The sequence below is a fragment of the Bacillus rossius genome, chromosome 3 (assembly GCF_032445375.1).
Source record: "Bacillus rossius redtenbacheri isolate Brsri chromosome 3, Brsri_v3, whole genome shotgun sequence".
In the NCBI taxonomy this organism is placed as follows: domain Eukaryota; kingdom Metazoa; phylum Arthropoda; class Insecta; order Phasmatodea; family Bacillidae; genus Bacillus; species Bacillus rossius.
In genome coordinates, this window is record NC_086332.1 from 103,602,249 (window position 1) to 103,621,948 (window position 19,700).

Genomic DNA, 19,700 nt, shown 5'->3' on the forward strand with positions numbered 1-19,700 from the left:
AAAATCATGTACAAACTCTTAAAAGCAACTTAACTTTCTCATCTATCAGCCTTCAAAAAGCCGATATGGCCATTATCTAAAAATTCGTATTTACTGAACAAGAAAGTTGCAAAATATTTTCCAAAATCATAAAAAATCTTGATCAAGTAATAATTGAATCGATCGATTTATGTCCACGGTTTGTTACTAGTCATTACAGAGTTAATTAAAACAAATATAAATGAAACATTCTAAGGTCTGGGATACGTATATATTGTTACGCTCATCACTGACGTAATTATCACGTAATGCTATGAGATAGTGCCTACCTGCAGAATGCCAGCGTGCGGCGGGAACTCGCCCACTGGGAGTCTGAGGCTGGCGCTCTGCAGGTACCCGCACACACAACCCTTTCATATTATTATATCTTTTAAGAAATACATTTGTATTGTTCATTAAAAGATGGAATTAGTACTTAAATAAGAGATTTCATTTTTATTTAAATTTTGAGACTATAAGCATTCTTTACTTTTCTGATATGAATAATTAACATTGGAAATTAAGTAAATATTCATTTTATCGTTACCAAATCAATTTTGATACCAAGAGTATGCTGATAAAACTCATTAAAATTATTCAATGTGACGATTCACACGCAATGTTGTTTTTAAAGAGTTTTTTATTAAAAACAATTTTCTGTCAAACACATTTTAAAATGAAATATAACAGAAATAATTTTTATTCGAAAAATAATAAATAAAATGATATTTAAATTAATATTTCTTGCATATTAAATAGTTTGTTATATACGTCATTTTACAGCGGGCGTCTTAGGCTCCTTAGAACAAACTAGTAATCAATATTACATAAAAAACAGGACAATGGAATATGCATTCACGCCAAGTACCTGATGCTTGTGCAGTAAGGACCAATTTTTCGTTACCTACCTGTCAACTCTGAAATTTTTCCTGGCATCATGTAGAAAAATAAATTCCAATACATGCAAAGTTAAACGTATTCATGTATGACTAGTCAAAATACCTAAATTCAAGCAAGTTAACAACAAAGTTTTTAAAAATGCCCAAGGCTAAAGACAGCGGTCGCGGGGACGAGAAAAGTCTGCGGGCGCGCAGGGAGAGATTCGCAAGCTTGAAGTGTCAGGTGACCGCCCACCTGGCCACAAGACACGCGGCGCACAGTGTGTTGCTTCTTGGCCCTCCCACTAACAGTAAAAGGTCTTTGAAATCATAACTCAGTACATGAAAAGTACTATTTGGAACGATTCAAAGTACGAAAAACGGAACGATAGTAGAAAACTAGCCTACCAAAGTAAAATTTTCGCCCCGAAAATTTCTTGTAGTGCATATAACAGAGCCTAACCAGACAACATAGGGTAGACTGGGTACGGTTGAAACGATTGACGGTTGAAACAAAGCGGATATCTCGAAACCATGCGTGGTGTGGTGAGGGGTACAAGGGGAGAACGAAGCGGACGAAAATTTGAAACACGAACTTTAGTGGTGCGTCGTTCTTCGCACACTGTGCTTGTGTATAGGAGGCCCCATTATGTTTTTAGACGGAGAAGTAAGTATTTTTTTGTTCGTACATTTTTGCAATTATTATGGTTTTATTAAAGTTAAAGTGTTGAGAGTTTTGTATCGTTTTAATTGAAGTTTGTAGAATATGGATGTGTGATTAGTTGTTATTGAAATTTATTATCATTCTTATACTGTGAACCGTTTTATACCCAGAAGGGGGGTTGGGGATAGTTGAAACATTTTTCGTGGGTACGGTTGAAACAGTTTATTTATTTAGTTTTCTTGTTTCTTAGATGCCAAGGATACTCGAAAGAAACACTACGAGAGGTCAGGCCAACTTATCAGCGTACAAATAAGCCTATGAAGATGTGAAAGCCGGATCTTCGTTAATATTAGCGGCAGAAAAGAAAGGACTGAACCACTGTTCCCTGTTGAGGTAGGTATGTACGTAAACGAGAGGCGACTGGTGGCGATGAAAATCAAGAAATGGGATAAAAGGCTCACAATAGAGGGTTTAACTGAGCCGAAGAAGATGTCCAGTCAGATACCTGTGTTTCTGAGCCCGAGATTAGCGAACCATTTGGAATGGAATTTATGAGACAGTACCCAGACTCGATGAGGCATTCCTTCCAGCCTTAAAGACTTTGCTTACGAAAATTCTTAATGCCTTAACCTAAAATGAAAGTTTGTGTTTTTTCTAAATAAATTTGTTAAACCTGAGTTTGTATATTTTTATTTCCATAATTTTAAGGTTCCTGAATTTTAACCTATTAAAAACGAACTAAACATAAAGATGTTGTTTTGAAACACGTAGTATACAGGTCGCTGTGAGAATTTATGGGATGCCCAGACTGCAGTGCCCTCAGATTTTCTCTGACTGCGGTGCAGTGCGGATCGACTCTCTTCAGTACATTAAATGAAATTTATTTGCTGTTCTAATGTCGAGCTTGAATGACAGTTTACCATCAGCAGTGGAGATCTTGATGGCAGCGATGTCGTTGGCGTTGGTGGTCGCGATGGCATCTGTGATACCAGCTGCAGAGAAGGCATCGACAGGTGCTATTCCATCGGCTGAAGTTTTGCCAGCAATATTGGAGACTTCAACGAACGACGGAAATTGATCGTGCCAGTGCAGACATACATGATTAGTTATTTTCTGGTCAGCATGAAAGAAGTGGATGTCAGAATAATGAACAAAGAATACTGCCACAGTGCATCAAACGTGATAAACTAATTTCACGACTACATAGTTTTAATCGACTTTTTAATATATATACTGGGCAGTTAAGTGCAAATAAGAACCTGTTTGTAAAATTTAAAACTTGCTGCTGTTTTGACTCGTATCTCATGCCAGTCGCTGCAAGTATATAGGTGAGACCCAAGCGACGAGACTCTCATTCCACATCTGGCATTGGCACTGTGCCGATCGACTAGTTGACTCATCTGACATATCAGTCTGGTATCTGAGAATTTTTGGAACTTGATTGCATCATTACCATCATTAAATGAAGGCTTATCGTTAACAGTACAGACGCCGAAGGCAACGTTTCTAATAGTTCCGGAAATTCCGATGGCAAAAACGTTGACGACAGCGCAGATCATTTTTTCAGCGATGTCGACAGTTGCATCTACTCTTCCAGAATTCAGGAGATTTTGACGCATGCAGTATTGACAACAAAGCAGACCTTGAATTTTTCTGTGGCTGACGTTTCACCAGTGTTTCAATGGTGATCAACAGTGCCAGCAAAAACGATAAAGAAAGAAGCAACTGACGGTGTTCCATCACCTGACTGTACGTACTGTGCCAACATACAAAATTTGAAATTCGTGATTATGTTATACACGATTGTAATAATCTGAACGCATTAAATATCAGAGCAACAACAGGTGTTGTAGTCAGTTTTTATGCTACAGAAACTTGAAAACGTACTTATGATTTTGCAAAGAACTGATTAAACATTCAACAGAATCAAATTGTATATTCTGTAACAAAGCACTAGCAAATATTGCAAGTTAAAAACGTCATGAGTTATACCACTGTCCTTTTAATGAAATCGATAATTCTTCTCTGTGTGAAAAATGTGGTGTACCAATTAGTCAACCTGATAAACTGAAAATACATGTCAAGTCATGTAAACGACTTGCTTGGTACCTATATTCAAAGTTGGTACTCTTAGAAGACTGTATATGTCAAGAAATTCTAGTTGTTTCCTTGTTTTTGTACTTGCTGAAATGGTATAATAATTTTTTATTTGTAAAATTGTTGTTTTAATTTTCCTACCTGTCATTTCTTTTAGTAATTTTAATTGTATTTTTGTATTGATAAAGGATCAAACCGAGGTGATAAAATCAATAAAAATATTAACAAGTGATGTTTTAATGATTGTTGGAATTTCTAGCTTAAAAATGACAGGTTTTCCAATGATATCCAAAATGGCCAACAAGATGGCGGGTGTCCTGGTAATAAATGCTTCCTGCACACTAGATAGTAAGAATTAAATTAAAATGTCAGCAGCACCTTCTAGCAGATTATAATAATATGACGGATCCAAGATGACAGCCACCAGCAGATGAAAACCAGATGTACACCATGATGTCATACTAACTGACATAATATCTGCCTTAGAATTAGCTGTGAGAGGTCAGGCTGCCAGTGACATGGAGAAAGGAAATGTGGCCATTATTGACCCAATGACCTCTCCGGGTCCTAATTCAGTACCTTTTTATAAATTTTATATTTTTTAATACTTTAAAAATGTTTCCCATTAAAATAGGATAATACCAACGAATTCTCAAGATGGCGGACTAATTTTTAAATGGCAGAATCGTGTATTTTTATATAATTTTTTTTAAATTAAATTTTTATTAATTTTTTCTGATTTTTATTATTAAAATTGCTGATTTCAAGATGGCTGTACTAACGAAAAGTGCAAGATTTCTAGAATCCAAGATGGCGACCGTAACGAAAATTAAAAATAGCTAATGTTGTAGAGAACAAAATGGCAGAAAACTAAAAAGTGTATCCAAAATGGCGGAATTCAAAATAGTGTATCCAAGATAACCACCGGGGTCAATTTCAAGGTCAAAGATAAAATAATCCAAGATGGTCGACGCTACGTCAGGGTGGTCGGTCATTCACCCGATCGACAATCCACAGCCTGAAGTCTGCGCTCGACTCGCCATTACCCTACTATTAGCAGTGACTATATATATATGGTTAATTTAAAACTGTATAACACGCGAACCCATGCTCTCAATTCATGCTATATTTGAAGTACTTATTTGTCTTTAAGTTTCTGAAATTCATTGAATAAAATAACATTAATAAATGTTTTCTGAAAAAGAAACCATTAACCATGGTTACTTCTTTTAAACAATAAGTAAAATTATTAAACATTTATGTAAATCATCAAGAGTAAGAATTATTTAATATGATCATTGCAAAAACTGTTTTGGCTTAAAATATTTTCGCGCTAATTATCTTCCATTTTATGAAGTTTACATAAGTTTTACTTTATATTTTTCATATGCTTATCTACTTTATTATTAATTATATATTAGTGTCCTCTGATAGAATTCTTATAACTATATTTTGATTTAATTTTTTTATATGCATCAAATCATATCTTAGATTTATACCTGTTCCAAAACTTTTATTCACCTACATGCTAGTAATTTGTTTGATTATTCTGTATTGTATTTTGTAAGTTGTGGTTAAATGGAAGACATAAATAATTTGTTTGAATAAACATTAAAAATCTCTTACAGTTGAACTAAGATAAAGTGGTTTGTTTCGGCAGGTATCTTTAAGCTGTACCGAAGATGGCCACAGCTGTGCAGATGCCACTGCGGAACTTGGTGGACTTGGCTATCGGATCGCCGGAGGTGGGCTGACCAAAACTGCTTAACCGCCGGCTACATAGTCTCAGCCACGCAACTTGCCTAACATGGTGCAATCCTCAAGCATCCGTGGCATTAGTATAGAAATTTTGATGGCATTAATGAATTAGAGCCACTTCAAATTTATAACATAAATAAAATCCATGGACTAATACCTCCATAAGCCTGAGCGACTACACGCTAGAACAGACACTCACTCCATGGACTCATACCTAAAATAGAGTGATTCAATTTAGAACAGACACCCACTTCATGGACCATAGTAACTTCATGTACCAGTGTCACTCAACTTTAGAACAGACATCCAATCCATTGTCTCATACTTTCATGAACTAGAAAAGTGACTTCAACTTTAGAACAGACACCCACTACATGTAGCAACATTTATTGGCAAACGGTTGCCTAATTTTCGAAAAGGATGGCTACATTATGGGTTGAAATACATATTAAATCTTTGTCCTGTTATAAATTTGGAAACGAAAGTTTTCAAACATTAAATTTTTATTTTTAACAGTCAGGAACATAAATAACTATAACTCATTAGTGTGACGTAAAAAGAATGTTCAACATGGTATTATTTAAACTTGATGTTTGTTGTCTTGCTGTTAGCAAAACGCTGGTAAACATACTGTTGGTCATTGGTATGAAGTATTTGGTCGGGGTAATGCTGCAGAGACAAAATTTTATAGCAACATTAGAGATAAGCTGTTTTTTCTCGAGGAAATAAAAATACTCTTGTTGGGCTAATGTGGTCAGAACATTGCATTTCAATTTAAAATAAATTTTAAATTCAGTTTTAGCCATTTAGCCCATTAGAAAAAATTGGTTTGAACTACGCAATTGACTTTAACTCTTAAATATGGTTTTAGAAGGTGACTGATTTAATTTTACTGTCAAGTAGATAAGAATTTTTGTGGTAATTTTTTTACATATTCTACCTCTAAATACAAATTCGTGCGCCATTATTTTAATGTTCGTCTATACATATTGTTACGATTTACCGCGGGTTCGTAAAGGATAGCCCAATTAAAGATTGTATTACACTAGACAGTTTTATTGATGGCCACTATTTATGTCACTTACAATTAATCTTCTAAAATGGTAAATAATCAATTGCACATAAAATTAATGTTGCTTCCTCAGTCACTCGTTTCTTACAATCCACACACCTCGCTGGGCCGCATCTCTGGCGCAACTCTCTCCGCAGCACCCCTCGTGGTCCTCCGTCGCAGGACTCCGTCGCCGCACTCCACCGCCACCGTCGCACATCCCTTCGCCGAGATCCCACTGGACGCCTCGCTCGGAACTTCGCTCGGAACTCCGCCGCGCCCGCGACACTATCGCCCGGAACTGAACTCTTCGCCCTGGAACCTTCGTCCTGGAACCTTCGTCCAGGGACTTCGCCGCTCTATCGCCCGGAAACTCCGCCGCGGGGAAACCCCCGACTCCACTGAACTCACTCCCTGCCCTGGAACCTTCGTCCAAGGACTTCGCCACTCTGCCGCACCCGCGGCACTATCGCCCCGGAAACTCCGCCGCGGGAAGGCTCCCGTCTGAACTCTCTCTCTGAACTCTCTCTCCTGAGGCAGTCGCGTCATTCCGTGCCGACACGACGGCAGAAATCTCTCGAAACATCTGTCGGTGGCTCGCGTAACTCCGCAGCTGTCAGGTTTCAGTTACGTGTCAAAGTCTGGGTGTCGCGCGGGGAGTGGTGGGTAGGAGGGGGGAAAGTGACAATCTTTGTTATCTTCCAGGCGCGCGCGGCGCATATCATATTGCGGCAGTCGCCAGCCAGCTCTGCACCTGCACGTGTCCCGGCCTTGTTGTTCACGTTCGTAACAATATATTATCACAAAATATCGCATTTTCACAAAATATGAGAAACGGTTAACATTTTGCATCTATTCTTTGTTGCCAAACAAATAAAGTCTTAAACATAAAATTAATGAAGAGATATAAATGAATGCATTGTAAGTTTACACAGGCACTTACAGAAATGTAGGTGCACTTACTTAAAATAAGTAGGTATTGGAGTACACTTACCACAAGTGTGTGGAGTTGTGGTGTATGGTATAACAAATACACGAAACACTGATCATTAAACCCTTAAACACTTGTTGCATTAAAAAGAGAACGTTTGGGTCTGGTAGGTGGGTGTATAAATAAGAGAAATGCAAATAAAAAAAAAAAATATTTCTAACTGATTTTATTATTGAAATTAGTTGGGATAAAATACAAGGCCGTTCCAGGCACGCATTTCCCCAAAATAAAAACTATTATGGATAGCTAGTGGTGCCTGTAGGATGGCCGGCAATAACAAAAGTTTCTGTCGAGAAGAAGAAAAAAAATGGTTAGTTCGCTCGGCTTTTTAGGAAGATGAGTAAACCAGGACCTCTGAGTGTCCGTTGCTAACTTCGCAGATGTTTAAAATACGGTATATGGTATGCAAGCACTAACAGTACAGGATGTATCCTACCGTACCGGAGATAATAATATCCTGCCTCTTGGAGTAATTCTCCGTCACCGAATCTTCAGAAATATGTGGCCGCGATGTCTTAACAACGTTTTAAGGCGTAAATCATGTGCCCACATTGAAATAATTTATCACTATTAACGTTTATCGGGAACAAGTTTTGAGGATCCCTCCTCCTATTTGATAACCCAGCCTTCATGCCTAACAGGATTTTAAGGCTGGGGCCCCCATGGGCATGGATGCGGATACGCCGCATACGCAACCAGGAGGGGCGTTAGAGTCGTTAGCTATACACAGGGGTTGAGGCTACCCATCCCAGCATATGCACCACCTCCAGCCCCCTACCCCACTCAGCTGACCAGAAAGTTGGATGCTCCCTTAGCCCTCTGGAGTTATCATCACTTCTGGCGCCTACCCCAGTCTCCCGCAACACACTGGGACCCCTCAATCACCCAGTGAACCCGCGGTCCGGTGGAGGTCTACCCAACCTCTCCCAGCTGACCAGGCTGGTACCGGAGCATTCTCGTCGCTCAACACGTCGGCATGTCATCGGGCTAGGGAGCCCTGATACCTGCCCCTAAAGCACTCGGGGCACCACTCCCAAGTACGAGTCCTTCCCAACAAGAATCCTGGGCCTTAGAGGAAACCTCAGCGGGGCACCATTCAAACATGGTGGATTCTCCCCGTACTACGACCAACTTTTGGTCTACTCGGCAGACTGTTCGCCGGTAGCTTGACCAGACCATCACACTTCAGAGTGCAGCCACGGAGTGTCCTCGTCGCCTCGGAAAACCCTCCGACCCGCCGTACCTCGGCCCGACGGGAACAGTCAGATAAACGCATCCACTAGTCGTAATGGCCACCACCCGATGTTCCAATTTTTAAAGGAATACCGGCCGGCCGGAAACTGGCCGCTAACGAACCTTTTAATTGTTAATGTCAAAGTCAAAAAGTTGTAAATTTACCGTAAATATCCTCCGCAGGCCTGGAAAACAAAATAAACACACGACTACGGCAAAGTTACTGTTTGTTTTCCAAAATCTTGCAAAAAAAAAACGACAAATAGTCTGGTAAGGGCCTCGGCGGGCTGCATACGGCCAGAACACTATGCCAGCAGCTCTGTACCGCACTGTACCGTTACAGCATTTATGCATTTATGAACCAATACCAAGGGCGTATCCAGCTATGAAACGAAAAAAAGGGAGTAATTTTTCGGAATTCAACCTCTTTCTTGCTGCAACATTTCTCTTTTCAACTTATTACCTTAATGCTTCTCACAGATTCTGAAATACAAAGAATTAAACTTTTGAATTCTTTTCAGAAATTTGTTGTTCTCTCACTTGGGAAGGGGGAAATTTGATTCCCCCCCTCCCCAACATTTTTGGCAAACTCCGGAATAAGCCCTTGACCAACATCTTTTCGTGAAAATTGTTGTATCGTTCATGGAGGGAAAGACATTGATTTTTGTTTGTTTTGAAAATGAGTCAGTATGGGAAACCGTGTTGTCCGTTTGCCTATTAAACATTTTGTTTCTCAGTTAGTTCCCGATAGAGAATGTCTAATCCTTAATTTGCAGTGTGCATTTTAATGGGCTTTTATGTTTTCTTTCCAATGCACGATATCTACCATTAAAGCTCTCATTTGTTACGGTGTTCTCTGTTGCCAGATACACACTATAGAGCACGAATGTTTTAGACACACCATTGTGATGTAATTAAAATGATTTTAAATATAATTAAACATTTCATTTTTAAAGGAGAATTTGGAATGGTGTTTCTGAAAATACAATTTATTGTTGTATTATCTGATAATAATTATTAAATTATTACTTTTAAGAAACGTAACTGAAAGATGTTATCTTTGTTTTAACCTTTTATACATTATTTTATATATTTGAAAAATTAACAGTTGCGGCTTTATTTACCATAAAATATAATTAATTTAAAACATTGTTATTAATAGTAAATGACTTCTACAAATACGTTCTCCTTAAAATAATAATAAATGTTTTAAGTAATTAATTTTATTATAGAATGTATAAAACTGTAATAATATAATCAAAAATCACTTGTTTTATAGTATCAAAAATCAACAAATTATAAAATTTAAGTACATTCTAAAACTTATAACTATCGATAGTATACAAAATAAAAATTTTAATGTTGACAAGTCGGGTAGAATCAATTTGGCAATAGCGGGTGCCTTTTTCTGTGCACTGAAAACTAAGCGTGAGACACTGCAATTTTTTGTAGGCCTAAATGGAACCGAAATATGCATGTAAAATTACAGATAAGTATTTGTAAATTGGTACATTTACATGAAAACAACTTTATCACTGAAACATAGTGTTCTCAATAATACTGTGTTCGGATTGTTACCCGGGCATATATGCTTTGTGTGTTCCAAGTATCTCCAATAGTTAAATCTATCTGAAAAACTTTTCGATTATCTTTTACATGGTTTTAAAAAATTTATGCGCTCAGCTTTACCTGGAAAACGTACTTCATGCGTGGAAATAATAACCGCAGGCATGTGTTGCGCATACTCGCAATATTTCCTGTAGAAGCACAGGAGGAGGGCGGGGTCGTCTGTGCTGCAGGTGGGCGCCGTCAACTTCACCGTGCTGCACGCAGTCCTGCACGTGCTGGCGCAGCAGGCGCAGCTCTCGGACACGCCCGTCGAGTTCCGCGGCCCGCAGGCCGAGCGCATCGAGGTGAGCCGCACTCCTCCCCTGCACGCCACGTGGCGCTCTCCTCCTCCACTGCCTCGTTCCACCGGCCCGCGCGTAATGGCTTCGGTGCGCTGGCAGTGGCCATGAACTAGGCCGATCACGAACCACAGACGATGCTACAATGTTAGAACTTAAAAAATAAATTTCATCGATTTTTCAAACAAGAATAATTCACCTCAAATAAACGAAGAGTTCTCCGTAGTTGAAAAGATAATTATGTCTTTGTAGAAAACAAACACCGCATATAAAATCCCGAGTTCTGTTTTTTTTTGTTGGTACAAACAGATTAAATAGATACGTCAAGTAAATAAATGTGTCTTCACCAGTTTTTGAATGTATTGATTGTATACCAAGTTATGCTTTTGGATTTATGTTCTATGTAAGAGAACTTAGTACCCGTATATTTACTAAAATAACGATATTACTACAAATAATCCTGGATAATTTGTTACCAGCGTTCTTCGTAAATTTAAGAAGATCACCTTGAAAAAGTGTACGGTGTTTTAACTCTTAGGTAGTCTCGAAAACTTTACTTGAAAAAAAAAAACATCTCCCTGCTCACATAAACTACTGATAATTATTTCCGGGGACTTCTAAGATAACCAAGGGGTCATGGGCGGATCCAAGGAGATTATTTTTAGAGGAGGAGCTATCATGCACAGAAAGTATGCAGTTGCAAAACATGACTTTGAAATACTCGAGTGGCTTTGAAATATATTTACAAATTCATGGTTTCAAGTACTAAACCTTTAATGGTCCATACAACTGTTCATTAAATAAAATTCTAACAGCGGTATTGCGAGACGTTCGGGTAAGGTAGAAAATAAGCACTGCCTTGTTGGTATACGACAGTAACCTAAATTGTGGTCCATATTACAGAATCCCAGTAAGGAAACAAATCGGCATTAAAGCCCTGTGTGAGGCTAGAAATTGGTTTCAACGTATTTTATTGGACTTTTGGCAACGTCGATACAATTGTTATGGCAAAAATACTAGAGAAAGAAGCACCATCGCACAAAACAGAGCAGCATTTCTAACTTTCTCAAGTACATACAATTTAAGTTGCAATTATTGTTGTTATTATTATGAAAGTATACAGAAATATTCCAGCTTAGTTTCGCTACCATAAAGTTACATTTTGCACACCAACTCACTTGGTATGTCTCACGATGATCACTAAAAGGACAACATAAGATTTAATGGCGCCAGACACGAGTCCACCCTTTTGGACGAAATCAACGAAAAAGTGAGTTATGCGCATGCGCGTAAATTGGGCAATAGATCGGCAACGGATAGGATCCCAAAATCCGTTCCCTAAAAATAAGGGACTGGCCGTTTCCTATACGATTAGGGTAAAGGTGTAGAATATCCAACACATAACACCTTAGTTTTGTGTCTTGGAATCCCGGTCTAATACAAAGAACTTCAGTATTTGAGTAAACATAAATACACCTCCAAAAGTAACTATCTTGGCGGGAGGGGAGGTTGACTAATACCTCAGTGCTTGGAGCCACTCCCGAAATGGGCCCGGGAGCGAATAATTTGGTCGAAGAGCCCCAACACATTAATTAATGCACAAATTTTCAAACCCCACAGTTAAAAGTATACATCTAAAGAATATAAACGCTACCGTCCACAAATATAAAAAGTGATATCTGCGGATTGCATAGTGCTGGAATCACAGTAGCGTGACGGCGGCTACGCGAAGGTTTCCAACCAATCACGTTCGACATAACAAAAACGTCAGCGCAACAAAAAATGCGAACATGACATATTTACCGATTATAAATATGTTGTATGTATTTTCATCGATTCGTGGGCGAGCTATTACTGAAATGCGTGGCAGAATTTAGTTTTCGAAAGATGGCTAAACTGGTGCATTGGTAGTGATAATTATAATTATTATTTTTAAGGGTTTTTTTTTGCTTAATTTGTCTGTGATATCTTTGAAATGAATTAGGCTCAGTGATTTTTAGAATTGAATTTGGAATTGAACAACTCTCTCATTATTGCAAATAATTGAGAGAGTATGTTTAAGAAAGATCACTAGAATCTGGAAAACGTTTGACTGAATGGAGTTCTACAACCACCGCCAATCTGGTCGCTGTCTTAAAAATCTTTAATTGAAATAATCTAAGGGAAACTCCCTTATTTCCCATTCATTATTTTCTGGGGAATTGTTATTCCCAATATGACAGTGACAAGTTTTTGGTGGTTGCAGAAATATGTTCACTTAAACACTATCCAGACGCTGCGCGTTCCTGTTTGAATACGTTCTCTATTTTTTGCTGTAAACCTGTTAAGATTTAACTCCAAAGGCGTACACCAGCCTTGGGAAGCAACTTAGATTGTAAGTTCAACTTAATTTTTTTTTCGTAATGAAATTGCAGCCGACGTTTGTCGATGAAATCACGCAGGGACGGATCCAGGCATTTATTAACGTGGGGCAGATATGGTGATACTAACGCTCCCCCCCCCCCCCCTCCTTATTTCCCAAAAAAGCAAGAAACGTACCAGGTATAATTTGTCTGTATCCTGTGTATATTATATACAAAATTTTAAGTTTAATGTTTAAGTATACGTTTTAAATCTCATACTGGGTCTAATTGGATGATATAGCGTTCAAGATTTAATGGAAACCCAAAAGATTAAAAAAAAAAAAAAAAAAAAACTTAGTCTTAATTTTGTTACATTTTTAACTAAAATGTTAAAAAATTGTTTTACTCAATTCAGAAAACAAACAATATTTACTGTTGTATTACTTTCCTATACATAATAACATTCTAGCTAGAAAGTCACGATAACGATATATACACATAAAATAGCCCGAGCCTGCGTTTGTCCCGCTCTCCTTCACACAACATTCCTTTGTCCTCCGTATCCTGTACGCAAGGATGCCGTACAAACTCACTAGAAACTGAGTGACAAGCATTATCATTGGACACATGATTATTGATTACGTTTAAATTCAAAATATTAGTAGATACGCCCACACCAGCCATAGATCCGTCCGTGGCAATTCAGACTCACCCCGAATGCCTTTAGCAATGACACGTTAAAGGGACATTTGGCCTCACCATCTTGCAATCACAAATATTTTGATACTGCTTGCGGTTAAGCTTACGTGCTATTTTTTTTTTTAGGTCTTAGCGTTGGCTACTTGATGAAGTCGACACTTGTGAATTGGTGTGATTATCGTGATAGTTGTAGTCGCCCGCGTCAAATAATAAGTTATTTCCTTGCGGCGCTTACAGGCTAGAGCCTGCCAGTAAATATGTGGTTGCAACAGGATATAAAACGTCTAGGAGATATGATTTATGGCTTGGCATGCCAAAAATTGGGATAAGTAGTTCAAAATTAGTGTTATAGCAAAAAGATGGAAAAATCCATAATGGCAAGTTATGATTCCCCTAATCCTATGGTACATTCGCAATAGCACGCAAACTGCATTTAAACAGCACAGTGGCACACGCAAAGCACATAAATCGAGGCTACATTCGCACAAAACACAGCAGTTCGAATCACTGCAACAGATTTTCACCTCATTTAATTCTGTCGAAATTTTCAAATAAAAACTGTATTAATATTTTTATGTGTTATTTACAAACGCACCTAGTTGTTTAACTAAATTCAAGCACTTAATTTCCATTTTTTTGTTTTTGTTTTCAACACTTGAGAATATAAATTACAAAGGTTGTCCTATTAAAAAAATAATTATTCAAATTAGTTGTACTCTTTAGCGTTGAAATACACTTGTCAGAAAACTCGAAAGTTACTCCGTGCCGCTGACGTAATGAACGCTGATAAGCTGCAAACAGAAAAGGTTTGAAGCTCCACAAATTATCGTGAGTGAGCTATTTTCCAATGTGGCAGCTTCTGTTTGTGCGCATCCAACTTCCGTACGTGCTGTTGCAAATGTAGCCCAGTCTGTAGGTACTTGGCCAAGGAATTGCTACATTATTGACGTGTGACATCTTAGCTCCCGGTATACGGCATCTGGTGGAAGTAATTTCATGAATAGAACGGAAATTGGTAACCTCGGTGCTGCTATCCGTGGCGGACGGTTGCTAACTGAAGTTCACAATGCCAAAGGGAAACTTGATACTATTAACTGTTTAGTAATTTTCAACAATATGGGAAAGAATTTTAATAAAATTCTTGGGCGAAAATCAGGTCCAAAGTCGTGGTTTGGTAGTATTTTTAAAATGTCTTTTATTTTTTTATCTGAGCCGTTTCATTATATAGTTTAACTTTTTTGTTCTAAAAATAGAATGATTCAGTAGTCGATGTAGCTGCTCCGGTAACGAATTCTAGCGGCGGGTGCTCCTTACCGAGGCTCGATGTTACTAGTGGATTCGATCCCGGTATCACGAATTTCAGGATCCTGGGATCCTGGCTCAGTTTCAGTCCCGAAATTTTCGGGATATAAATTTCCTAAACCAGGGATTTTCGGGATACACAATGAAAAAAAAAATTGGTATGAAACATACATCATAAAACGAAGAATTTCCGAACGAAACGCACTCATTTTATCTATCACTATCATTTGGCTTTCTTGTCCGCCATCTTGTGTTAACAGCTTATTTAAGTCGCGTTTGCTCCGACACACAGATAATATGTAAGTTGTGAGAGTTGTGACGTTGTGAATAAAAGTTTTTTCTAAAAATCTGCGCCTTGCATCGCGTAAGTAGGATTTTTTTTTTCGTTTTTGGTAAATTAGCATAAATTATCTAAAATTATTATTATGAACTACATTTTGAAGTCATTTTATTATAGCTTACAAGAGTGAATAAAAAAACAGACAATATTTTATTGCAGTTCATGGTTTCTTTTTTGTTCAGTAAAAAATTGCTAAATTTTTTCTTTCCCGTTTTCCCAAATTATAACTCTGCTTCTCTCTGTCTTAAAAATTTTCATTACTATAAGTCACCATAAAAATCACTCACTTGAAAGTACATAACTTTTACCTAGGCAACATGATAAGCCACTTTCACTGTAAGAAATTCGAGTCTGACTGATTCTTATTTTAATATTTGAAATTTTTTTTGCTCACCTTATTGTTATGTTGAATTCATAATCTTACTAAAATTTACTGGGATGTTAATTTTTGGTCATATATTATTTGTTTAGAATATTAATTAGTACACATATTGTTAGTTTACTTAAATTTAAGGAGGTATCTTTTATTTTTGTGGAAAATCTAATATGATTGTGTGAATTCTAGTCTGATTGCTCATAAATGACTATTGTGTAAAGAAAGATAATTACTGTGTTAGTAAAATTAGATGAAAAACTGATTTTTACATACTTTCTGCATGTTTTTTATTTGCCAGCCCAAATTCCGGGGCTTATTCCAGGGCCCCGGGATTGTCTTTGCAAAATGGCTAAATCCCGGGATTATAAATAAGGGCCGGGATGGAATGCTCCAGGTGTTACACGTCTGTGACTCGCTCTGCGTGTGTGCTCAGACGGTGGCGAAGACGGGGGTGCGCGAGCCGAGCATATTCGTGACGGAGTACAGGGCGGTCGTCAACACGAAGCCCTCGGCGCAGGACGCGGCCACGCCGGCAGCCAGACCTGAGGAGGCACAGCTGCTGGCGGGCCAAGCGGAGCAGGACGACACTGGTAAGGCCCGGACATTCACACCAGTACATTCCCAGGCCCGAACTGTTCCGAGGTTCACCGCTGGTCAAGGTGCCTGAGTCCCTACGGGGAATGATTGCTGACCTACGACGTGTCGGAGCTGTAGCCGGCTCTAGTATCTGAGTGATGCTCTCGCCAGGTTACCGAAACGGGCGTGCGATGCGAATACAAAGCCTCTCCCGCTTACGGGAACCCATAGCCTTCTCGTGGCGCCAGTGTTGTTATACAAATAGGGCAATGCCGGGAGTGCCCACTCCTCTGACTTCCTCGGTGTGTCGAAAAGGGAATGCTAATAGACTAGTAAGCGGTGGACGGGTGGCTGCGCCCTGACCTGCCGGAAATCTATCGGGGGGTTTTGGACCCCCAAACCCTAGGTGGTGTCTCAAGACACCTGGCTCATAGTGATGAACCAAGGTGTGCATGGAATAGCGAAGGGCCGCTGGGAGGCCTGAGGGTCGCCGTGGTCAGGCGCAGCCCGGGCCTTAAGTGGCTGTAACCCGGTGGCGGGGGAGAGTCCAAGGTGAGTAACTGAGGATATCCATGCGGCTGAGGGCGGCGGTCGCCGGGACTGTAGGCGGTGCTGGGAAAGCACTATACCTGAAGATGAAGGGTACCATGGGACTGATCCTTTGATGAGACAGATCCCCGCTGAGGTTTTCTTATACGGCCCTGGATCAGATTATGGAGATGGACTCGTGGTGGCAATGGTGCTCCGATCGCTTGGAGCACACTCAGAGGAGTCCCCGCTCTGATGACGAGTGGCAGTCGTGAGCTACTTTAATGCTCGGGAACTAGCCTGCACAGCTAGTAGAGGCGGGTAACCTCGGCTGGATCACTAGTATCTGGGTGACCGAGGGGTCCCAGTGATGTGAAAGGTACGGGCCGTGTCGGTATTTACCAGGCCCACAGTGGGGGGCTTGCACTGGTGGTGTCCTGGGGTATTCGGCGGCTGGAGGTTCTCCGGTGGCGTAGCATGTTGGGATGTGTTCCTCAACCTCTGTGCGTAGCCGTTGGCCTTCCGCCGCGTCTGAATAACGTAAATATTCCAGGTCCTGTAGGGCCCATGGGAGGTCACTCCTGCCATGTAAAAACAGATCCACCTCGGTGTTCTTCCGATTCAGCCCACTAGGGAGCAGGTACGGAGCCCCGGTGCGCACAGCCAATAGATCTTGTGAAAACATGTTCCGAGGTTCACCGAAGCTCGCACTCGCTCGTGCAACTTCGGCAGCACACATTATAGGAGAAAAACGCGCGGGAAATATGTTAGAAAAGTGAAGGGAAATTATGTAGTTACTTATGAATGGAAGAAATATTAATGGTATTAGCGAGTTAAGGAATTATAACAAAAAATCTTCCTTTAATTGGTTTACAAACAAACAATCAATTCATAGCCTCTTTGACGTAATGCTTGGAAGCAGTGATACGGGAAAAAGAAATAAATTTTTTTCTTCAAATCGTTGTGTAGCTATAGGTACTATTAATTATTTAATGTTTGCATTATTAACATGGGTTTCAAATTATTTGATTCATTTCAGAGATAACTCTTATTTCTGAAATAGGTTTAGCAGCAAATAATACACATTTATTTTTTTGGGAATGAGAAGATTGATTTCGCATTTTATTATTATTTTATTTGTACATAATCAGCACAAATTTTTGTGCCGGTTTTTCCGTTAATCTGATACATTATGAGTTTATCCCAAGTGATTTCAATTATGATTTAACATCACGTTACACCCTAAGAGAACACACACATTCGAAAACAGCTCAAATTTTAAGATATTATTTTTCACTATGCAGTGATTGATATATTAGCTAGACACATTGGAGTCGTATAAATATTTCTTCAAATCCGTTAAACAAATACATGTGCGTACTCTAAATGTTTTTTATGTTTACCGAAATTCATCATTTCAATAAATCTCCTTCGATCCCAACTACGACTAACTATCTGTAGCATCGCTGAACGCAATGGTTTTTATAATTTTAGGAGAGTGTCAGATATTGAGATCTATATTATTTGGTAATTCACCAAAATTTATATAAACAAAGTTCTATACATGCATAGTAGCGCTAGAGTCGTTGGTTTCCATGTTTCTCCATGCGTGTTCGGTTTTTGGTTTTATAGTATTTGGTTGAACTTTATTGCACAAGAAACCTCAATAACGGACGAAAGAAGATAATTAAATAAACATACAGAAAACAAGCCAAAATCAAACTATGTCAAGAGTTAAGACATACAGAGCACAGAAATTGAAGACATTTCAGAAAAACATTGCAGCACATACGAACACAGTGGCTTGATAACGACAAAACAGTTGCAACAATAACCACAAATAAAGACAGAAAATACCTTGGACGAAATAGCGAGAAACGTACAAACCAAACGATAATACAAAACTGATAATCTTAAAAAACAATAAAAAAGATACGCACAGGCAAATACAGCGTTGTGACAAAACATGACGTATTCTGGTCACCTCAACGATGACATCACAGATTGTATGAAATTAATCGTTTGTGTGAAGTCTTTGCCATGCATTACTTATTTTTTGTGTAATATTAAAAAATCGATAAAAAAAATTGAAATTCCACAATCCTTCAAACCTTCAAGGTTTTGGGAAATCCAAATTTAAATATATTTATAAATGACATAAGTAGTATATAAAAGGACATCCTGCGCCTAAGTCCTGGGTTTGGATTGTTGATTTTGTCCACCATCTTAAATTCTGACGTCACGGCGGCCATCTTGGTATCTAATTTCCTCAAAATTCCTCAAAATGACACAAAATGTATTGAAATTTCTATATTTCTAAGAAAAAATTCCCGTATTAAGGAAAAATTTCCCGTTTTATTCTCCAAAAATAAGGGCATGCCTCCAATATGGCTCTAAAGGGGTACTTTAAACTTGACGTTGACCTCGGCCGACGACTTAGTTGACGTCACGTCTGCTATCTTGAAAATACGAAATTTTCAAGCTAGAAATTTGAGAAAACATTACAAAATTTACAAAATTATTTATGTTATAAAATTTTATTAAAAATAACTTCCGCCATTTTAAAAATTGTTTGCCACATTGAAAAACTTATAATTTTCATGATAGATTTTCGGGAAAAATTTTGAAATTGATAAAACAATTATAAAATTAAATGTTGATAGTAAAATTTATAAATAGGTACTGGGATCGAACCAGGCGAGGTTATTCGTTTAAAAATGGCAATGGATCCATCCTCCAAAAAGGCACCGGTAGATTGACCTCCCACCACTAATGCAAAGGCATATTATATGTCAGGCATTCATTGGCGTAGCTGTGTTCATAAAGTTGGGGGGGACAAATAATGATTTTGATGTCATGTAAACCCATTCCCCTCTTACTAAGATGGGGGGTCCGGGGATCCTCCACAGGAAAATTTTGATTTTAAAAGTGCAAAATAGC

At 38.7% G+C, this 19,700-nt stretch overlaps 1 protein-coding gene across 2 annotated transcripts in view; it reads left to right on the top strand.

Moving 5' to 3' along the window:
• The window catches only part of LOC134531091 (uncharacterized), a 101,928-nt gene that overhangs the window by 9,717 nt on the left and 72,511 nt on the right, over window positions 1–19,700 (top strand). For both annotated transcript variants that reach the window (XM_063366626.1, XM_063366627.1), the window contains exons 2-4: window positions 5,318–5,402; window positions 10,490–10,603; window positions 16,090–16,246. In XM_063366626.1, the coding sequence (XP_063222696.1) occupies window positions 5,340–5,402; window positions 10,490–10,603; window positions 16,090–16,246 (334 nt within the window). In that variant the 5' untranslated portion in view covers window positions 5,318–5,339. The remainder of the gene's footprint in view (window positions 1–5,317; window positions 5,403–10,489; window positions 10,604–16,089; window positions 16,247–19,700) is intronic.